The sequence below is a fragment of the Salvia hispanica genome, chromosome 5 (assembly GCF_023119035.1).
Source record: "Salvia hispanica cultivar TCC Black 2014 chromosome 5, UniMelb_Shisp_WGS_1.0, whole genome shotgun sequence".
Taxonomy (NCBI): Eukaryota; Viridiplantae; Streptophyta; class Magnoliopsida; order Lamiales; family Lamiaceae; genus Salvia; species Salvia hispanica.
Window position 1 is genome coordinate 17051955 of NC_062969.1, and position 9152 is coordinate 17061106.

The 9152-nt window shown below is 42.9% G+C and overlaps 1 protein-coding gene across 1 annotated transcript; it reads left to right on the forward strand.

The window, feature by feature from the left end:
- The first annotated feature begins 8366 nt into the window (after positions 1-8366).
- LOC125189530 lies at positions 8367-8924 on the forward strand. Its single transcript, XM_048086801.1, has one exon. The coding sequence runs from the start codon at positions 8367-8369 to the stop codon at positions 8922-8924; it is 558 nt and encodes a 185-aa protein (XP_047942758.1).
- Positions 8925-9152: the final 228 nt, after the last annotated feature.

Below are 9152 nucleotides of genomic sequence, written 5' to 3' on the forward strand. Positions count from 1 at the left end.
TTTTCTAATTAAAATAATGAATGAATGTTAATTTTAATCCTCTTTAGTCAATATTAAAGATTGTCCATGTGTCTAATTAATATTGGTGTAGCATAAGATCCATTATGAGAATTTATACTTTTAGTCTTTTATTTAATTTTACAAATAGATTCCACATGCCTATTTCTCATTAGTGTATTATGTGGTGGATTAGCTTATGCCTTAGCTGATCCCCTCCGGGGAACCAGTAGTGATATGAGTGTTAGTGGATTGTGGGGTCCACATTTAGAATGATGTGTATGGTTAGTATTGTGTTAGCCAAAATGACAAAACTTGTCTATTTTTCGTGGACAGATAAAGTATTATACATTCAAGCTAAAATTAAAATATGTAATATTTTCTCATTTTTATGCAAATATTAAAATTTCTATATCTGAAAAGTAATAGTATATGATGTAGTGTTAGAGCATCTCCAAGGGGAAAGGTAAATTGAGAAGGTATATTTCTCATTTACCTCATCAAAAGGGTAATTATACCTTCTGAAAAAGTACATGGACTCCAAGGAAAGAAGGTAAATTAAAAATGCAAACAAAAATAACTAACTTTTTACCTTTTGTATCGAAAAGATGTAAAGATACATTCTCAAAATAAAAGAGGATATAATACCTAGTTGACGTATCGCTGCGTGATTCGCCAACGGCAATGCCGTTGGCTATGTTTTATTTTTTATTTTAATTTTGAAAAATATAAAAAAATATAATTAAATAAAAAAAATATTTTCCCACTTCCCAGTAAAGTATATCTGTTTTTTCTCCAATTTTAATTTATTTTTGCCGTTGGCTATTTTTTATTTTTTTTATTTTAGTTTTGAACAATAAAAAAAAAACAGAATCAAATAAAATAATTTTTCCCACTTCCAAATTAAGTATATCCGTTTTTTCTCCACTTTTAATTTATTTTTTCATTATTTTTACCCCAAAAATTTACATTTTCATCTATAAATACTCCCCATTTCAACACAAAAATTTACACCACACTACACCAAACAATTCTCTCATCATTACACTTTTCTCTAAATTCTCATTCTTTCTTTCTTGCAAAAATGTCCGACTCCGGCGATCACCCATCTGACTCCCGCGGATGGAACGACGAATGGTTCGGCTCATCGCCATTCCCTTCGCCGGATACGAATTTCTCGCCCCCTCCTCATACCTAAGGTTCGCAAATTCCGGGTGGTACCGGGCTTTCCCCGTGGACGAGCAAGATGCCCCCTCGGGGAAATACGGGTGTGATAAGGCTCGTTTCATGCATTGGTTTTGGGTTAAAATTCTATGCATTTGGAGCGCTAATCTGTGTTTCTGAGTTCAGGTGCGTAGTAAATCTGCCGGACATAGGAGTTGTTGTTACCTGACCTGGCAGATGCAAAAGAGATGAAATTGAAGTGAAAATCAGAAGTCGTCGCCCGGACCTGAGAGAATTAAAAGTTGGCGACAGGAGCAGAATGGAGCATGAGCAGATTATTTTAAAAGAGTCTTATTCAAGGGCAAAAGCGTCTAATTACCAGAAGGATACCCTAGGGAGCAGAGCCTCACATATATAAAGAGCTCAACCTTGAAGAATAAGACAACCACTTCTACACACACACTTAGCTCAAGTTCTTGTTCTATTCCTTAGCTCCGCACTTCAAAACCCTCATTTCACTTGCTGCGCACTTGGAGATGGAGTGATTCTGGCTACCGTGGTGGTTCATCGTTGTTTTGCTGTTGTGTAACACCGCCTTGTGAAGGTAGAGAAACAATATTTACTTTGCTTTGTTTAGTTTGTTCTCGTTTCAAGTACTTGTTAGCTTCGTAACTCTAGTTCTTGCTTTGATCTACTGGATTTGAACCTATTTCTCTTTATTATGGAAGTTTATGTTGGCTTTTGTTGGATCTCGCTGAGTTGATGTTTATTTCTTGCTTGTTACTTTCGGTCTTGTTTATTGTTGGATGTTTGGAGCTGAGATTTGTTGGTTCGTTATTGGAGGTTGTGGATTTATATGGAGATGTTTGGATTTGTTGAATCGTGGTGGATTTGAGTTGGAGTTTCGTAGATCTGATGTTTGCTGTTTACGTTTGCATGATTATAACTATTAACTTTATGTTCCTACATCCTTTAGGTCCAGTAGCGTAGATCTGTTAGTTTAGGCTTTAATTTCTCGTTTTAAGTTTAGATCTGAAGTTTGCTCTGTTTTCATGGTGTTTAATGCTCTGTTTTATCTGCTATTCTCGTTTGATTCCCGAAAAAGATGAAGTTTGTTGGTAGTTAGAACCAGATCTGTTTTTGTCAGTACTTTCTGCATGTACTTTGCTTTTTCTGCATGTTCTCCAGACCCTGTCAGTACTGTCTGCATTAATTTTTTACTTTTCTGCATGCTTTTTCAGACCCTGGTAGTTTAAGGAAACTTGTCCCCACTTTTCGCTTTATCCCTATTTGTCCAAATTAGGAAAGTTCATCTAGTTAAGTTAACTCCAGTTGTCTTAGAACTTTAAAATATCTCATTTCTCTAAATCATGCATGTTCCGTACGTTCACTTTTCTTAGACCCAGTAGGTAGAGTAAGTAGTTTAAGTTTCTCAGACCCAGTAGTTTTAAGTTCTCGACCCACAAAATTGCGTGGCAGCAGCCATCCCCCTCCCCTTTCCCAAAACATCCTCAATTGCAGTTCCGTAACACATTCGTCCTCGTAGGATCGATCCTTTACTTCCCTGTGCTAGTTGTAGTATAGTGGGTTGAGGTTTTGAAGAAATAGAGTGCATCCAACGACCCTTGTCTGATAGTTTCATGATCTTCTAGCCTCTGAAGTCTAGTCGAATCCTCTGGACCTTTTAGATTGAGTGATATCACACTGCACTGCACATTTCTAGTCTCTTCAAAATGGCGCCGCTGGGGATGCATGGTGTTATTTGTGTGTTTGCTAATGTTTTGGTGTAAATAGTTTAATTATTATGTTTTCTTTTGTTTCTTTTTTCAGTTTATGAACAGAAGCTCCATGTTCGGATACTGGAACAACTCACCTGGTTGGAGAAGCGCCCAGACTAGTTGGCGGGTCAAGGAAGCGATATTCCCAGTTACCACCAGATCGGGGCTTACAACAGGGGATCCAGTTCACCTGAGTTCAGAGAGCGACAAGGAGTCGACTTCGTCAGTTAAGAAGGAACCAAAGTCAACCTCAGAAACAGAGGAGAAAAGCGTTGAAGATATGGCCAACGCAGGCGACGACGACCCGGAGATCGGCTCGCTCACTGCCCATTTAGATGGCGAGCCTGCCCAGGCTATCGTCTCTACCCAGCGCCAGAGGGCGATCGACATCAAAACGAACGTGCTGGGCGTTCTACCCAATTTCTCGGGTCGGAGGAATGAATGTCCATACGAATTCCTCAATGAGTTCAGTAAGCTTTGCAGTATTCAGAAGAGGCCCAACGATACAACAGAGGAGGATTACCGCCTACGCGCTATCCCGTTTGTGCTGAAGGGAGAGGCTAACACTTGGCTGTTAAGGTTGCCACCAGACTCGATTCATACATGGAAGGATTTCAAGTTGGAATTCTTTGATTACTTTTTCCCTTCTAGCAAAACGAATACTCTTAAGAAGGAGATTCAGGAATGCAAGCAAGACTATGATGAATCGTTGAGTCAATATTGGTCTAGATTTAAGGGACTGCTCGATGCTTGCCCGAACCACAGGATGACGGAAGCCGAAACCTACTATCTTTTCTATGAAGGGGAGAAACCTGAGTCTAAAGACCTGATGAATACCGCTAGTGGAGGAAATTTCACCAAAAGGAAGGTGAGCAAAGCCCGAGAGATCCTGGGAAGACTAATTGATGCAAAAAAGGCATACGATTCACCTCGTACCATCCTAAGGAGAGGAAGTGTAGATGCAATAACGCTGCAAAGTGAAGAAAGAATGGATGCTCGAGTGTACGCAAGGATGGATGTTAAAATGGAGTAGCTGGAGAAGACTATTCTAATCGCCTTGGGGAAGAACAACTCACCAGAAAAAGATAAACAAGCGCTGGGTCCGGAGGATGGATACAATTGTTACGGACCTCAAGGAGGGATGGATTGTCCAGCCCATATAAATGTTGTAGGAAATTGGAATCAAAATAATCAGGGCAGTAATTGGAACTAGTGGAAAATTAAAGAAGCTTCGTGGAGGGACAATCCATGCTTCGGGTGGTCTGATGGGAATCAAAACCCTCAACTCCAAATTACTAACTCAGAAGGAAACTAAGGGGGCCAATCCAACTGATCTGGGAGGAATCAAGAAGGACAGGGTAATTGGAGTCAAGGAGGTCAAGGAAATCAACCCAACTGGAACAATAGGAATCAGAATAATCAGGGAAACTCATATGTACCCCCGCACCAGAGGAACAACAACTATCATGGACCGGGGAATCAGTACAACAACAACCAAGAAGGTCAAGGAAACTTTCGCCCGCATCAAGGGGGTGGACCAAATCATGGTCAAGGGCCAAGTGGCAGTCAACCGAACTCCAGACCCCAGAGGAATCTGGATGATATGGTCCATGACCTAGTGAGTTCTCAACAACACATGCAGAACAACTTACTGGCCAATAATGACGTAGTCCACAAGCTCCAGGATGCTCAGCAGGAACACAAGGCCGCAATGGATCTGATGTCGAAGCAATTATCTCAGATCGCGACGTCCCTGAGCGATATGCGAGGAAATGAAGGGAGAATTCCAGCCTCAGTAAAGCCACCAGACAGGGCAAATGTCAGCCAAGTTACCCTGAGATCCGGAAAAGCATATGAAGGACCCAAGTTGAAAGTAAATGATGAGATACCAGTGCCAATGAGCGAGGATGTTATCCACCCGGTCCAGCAAAAAGAAGATACCAAAGAAGAAGAAGTCAGAGCAGAGGATGGTATCCAAGCCGGTGATTTGGGAAGACCGTTACATCGAATGGCTGACCCATTTTTCCTAGACCCGGAGCCTGAGGTAGAAACTGAAGAGGAGAAAGGAGAGACTGAAGAACCCTCTAAAGAAGATCCTACCAACGCAGCAAAGAGGGTGAAACCTTTTCCCTACCGAGGGGATGCCAAGAAGAAAAAGGACAACCCCGTGGACTTCATGGAGATCTTTGGAAAATTGGAAATCAATCTCCCGTTCCTGGAAGCTTTGAAGCTGCCCCCGTTCAGCAAATTCATCAAGGAGTTCATTGCGGGCAAGGCAAAATCCGATGGAAAGATCGTGATCGGGGAGAATGTATCTGCAGTAATTCAGAAGAGGATAATGCCGTCGAAGCAGACTGACCCAGGTATGTTTACCTTACCTATCACTATAGGAGGTGTTAGAGTCGAGCATGCTATGTGTGATCTAGGTGCGTCTATTAATGTGTTACCGCTTTCCATATATAAAAAACTGGTAGGAGCAAGAATGACTGACACGAAAGTGGTGATCCAGTTAGCTGATAGATCATGCATTAGCCCTGAAGGAGTGTTAGAAAATGTGATAGTAAAAGTACATGATTTTCTATACCCTGCTGATTTCCATGTGATAAAGATGAGTGAAAATGAAACTGCTGAGTCTAGTGGCGTTCTTTTAGGAAGACCATTTTTGAGGACCGCTAAGACTATAATTGATGTTTTTGATGGCACCATCTGTTTAGATTACAATGGGGAGAAATTCACTTTTAGCATTGATGAAGCTATGAGGAAACCACTTGACGTGGAAAACCTCCATTTTGTTGATGTCATTAACCCCCTGGTCCAGGAGTTTCTTGAGACCGAACTATTGCAGGAACATGCTAATGCCTCGGAGATGACTGAATCCATGAAAAAAGAAGTTGCAGGATGGTGTGAAGCAGTTATTAAGCAAGGGCTATCTGATGAAGAAATCACAAAGGCAATAATGGACTTCTGTGGCAAAGCAGGATCCCCTGGGTCCAAGGGATCAGTCCAACTGGCCAGTGTGGAAAAGTTGCCAGAGTTGGACGAGCTAGTCAAGAAAGGTATGGAGAAGAACCCGTTGCCACCTGAAGTACCCCCTCCAAAGAAAGAGTTGAAGAACCTTCCTCCTGGTCTGAAGTACGCCTACCTAGGCGAAGGTGAATCTCTGCCTGTCATAATCAACGACCATCTGACCCAGGAGCAGGAGATCAAGTTATTGGAAGTGCTGGGGAGGAACCAAAAAGCAATAGGGTGGACTCTATCTGACCTGGTGGGGATCAGCCCCGATCTATGTATGCACCACATCCGTTTGGAAGAAGGAGCCAAGGCACACCGGGATCTCCAGAGGAAACTCAATCCCAACATGAGAGAGGAAGTCTTAAAAGAAGTATTGAAGCTGCTGGCCCTGGGAATCATATACTCCATTCCCGATAGCGAGTGGGTGAGTCCTGTTCACATGGTGCCGAAGAAATCAGGAATACAAGTAGTCACGAATGACCGCAACGAGCTTGTGCCCACAAGGTTAGTCACGGGGTGGAGAATGTGCATAGACTACCGGAAACTCAATGCGGCCACACGCAAGGATCATTTCCCGCTACCCTTCATCGACCAAATGCTGGAAAGGTTGGCGGGAAAGCAATACTTCTGCTTTCTAGATGGCTACAGTGGATACTTCCAAATCTATGTCAATCCGGAGGATCAGGAGAAGACCACATTTACCTGCCCCTTTGGAACATACGCCTACCGAAGAATGTCGTTTGGTCTATGCAACGCACCTGGGACGTTTCAGCGATGTATGATGAGCATTTTCTCAGATTTGCTGGAGGATTGCATAGAAATTTTTATGGATGATTTCACCGTATATGGAGATTCCTTCGAGACTTTCCTGGGGCACCTGGATGTTGTTTTGGAGAGATGCAGGAAGAAGAACCTGGTGCTAAACTATGAGAAATGCCACTTTATGGTCAAGGAGGGGATAGTACTGGGACATGTTGTATCGGAAAGGGGCATCGAGGTGGATCAAGCGAAGGTGGAGGTGATCTCTAAACTTCCACACCCAACGAATCAGAAGGAAATTCGAGGATTCTTGGGGCATGCTGGGTTCTACCGAAGGTTCATTAAAGATTTTGCAAAAATCGCCCAGCCCCTGACAAGACTTCTCCAGAATGATGTGGGGTTTGAGTTTGATAATAAGTGTAAAAAATCCTTCCAGCTACTCAAAGATCGTCTGGTCACAGCTCCGATAATCCACTCGCCCAACTGGAATTACCCCTTCGAGGTAATGTGCGACGCAAGTGACTTTGCAATAGGAGCGGTCTTGGGCCAGAGGATCGAAGGAAAAAGCTATGTTATATTTTATGCCTCAAAGACTCTCAACCAGGCCCAGAAGAACTATGACACCACCGAGAAGGAGATGTTGGCTGTGGTGTACTCATTTGAAAAATTCCGACCATATCTACTTGGGGTCGAGGGCAATAGTGTTCACTGACCACGCAGCCATTAAATATCTCCTAGCCAAGAAGGAATCCAAGCCAAGGCTAATCAGATGGGTGCTGTTATTGCAAGAGTTCGACTGGGAAGTCAGAGATAAGAGAGGGACCGAGAATAGAGTGGCTGACCACTTAAGCAGAATTGTCCAAGGGGAAGATGAGGAAGCCGTACCCGATGCTTTTCCAGAAGAGCATTTGTATTACTTAGGGGGATCTACCAGCCCCATCAGATGGGTAGCAGTGTTAGCATTAACTGGCCCTGAGGAGTCAGAGAAACGAAAAGGCAAGCCAAATGAGGAGCCCTGGTTCGCAGACCTGGCGAATTATTTAGTTACTGGAGAACTACCTGCTGCACAAGAAATCACTAGGGCCCAGAGGATGAAAATTAAAAGTGAAGCCAAGTACTACTTTTGGGATGACCCATACCTCTGGAAGATGGGTTCAAATCAAGTGATAAGAAGATGCATTCCTGAGTGGGGGCAAAGAGACGTACTCAACCATTGCCATGCACTGGCATGTGGTGGCCATTTCGGCCCGAGGAAAACTGCAAGAAAAGTCCTGGATAGTGGTTTCTACTGGCCCTCACTGAATAGGGATACTTATGAGTTCTGACAGAATTGCAATAGGTGCCAACTAACCGGAGGGATTTCTATGAGAGATGAGATGCCACAAACTCCGATAATAGTCTGTGAGATTTTTTATGTTTGGGGCATTGACTTCAAGGGCCCATTCCCATCTTCTTATGGGAATACATATATATTGGTTGTTGTGGACTATGTGTCCAAATGGATAGAGGCCAAGGCTACAAGTTCCTGCGAGTTGAAGGAAGTTTCAAAGTTTCTGAAGGCCAATATATTCAACCGATATGGGGTGCCCCGAGCAATCATCTCAGACCAGTGGACTCACTTCTGTAATAGGTAGATTGAAGCACTGATGAGAAAATATGGAGTCCACCATCGGTTATCTACTCCAAATCACCCTCTGGGCCTATAGGACCGCTTACAAGACACCAATTGGAATGTCGCCCTACAGATTGGTATTTGGAAAAATGTGTCACCTGCCCGTCGAGATAGAACACAAGGCATATTGGGCAGTCAAGAAAATGAATATGAAAGCTCATGCCTGTGAGGAAGAGAGGAAGCTGCAACTGCAGGAGCTAGAGGAATTGAGGCTGGAGTCATATGATTCAGCCATGTGGTATAAGGAGAGGACCAAACTCTGGCACGATAAGAACCTTCGGGTCAAGGAGCTGCAGGTCGGGCAGAAAGTACTCCTTTTTCAGTCAAGGCTCAAGCTCATGCCTGGAAAGCGGAAGTCCAAGTGGATAGGCCCATACACAATCGTTGGCATTCGAGCACATGGAGCAGTTGAAATTCAGGGAGTCAATGCTAACTCTGTTCCTTTCCTTGTTAATAGTCATAGAGTGAAGGTGTTTAGGGATACTTCAGAGTTGTGTGAAGTGGAAGAAATCCCACTCCACACACCTTCCACTATTGCCTAAGAAACCATGTTTAAATATTCTTCGGGAGTTACTGGGTTAGGTAGATAGGATAAAAATTTTCGATCAACTGACTGGACCAGCTAATTCCCAGGAATATTTAAACACCTAGTTGTAAATAACTTGAATAAGTTTTTATTAAAATACAAAAAAAGGAAAAATACATCTAAAACCCAAAATGATTTTTGAAATTCTGAGACAATGCACAAGTTTGAAAAGCTCATCTCTTAG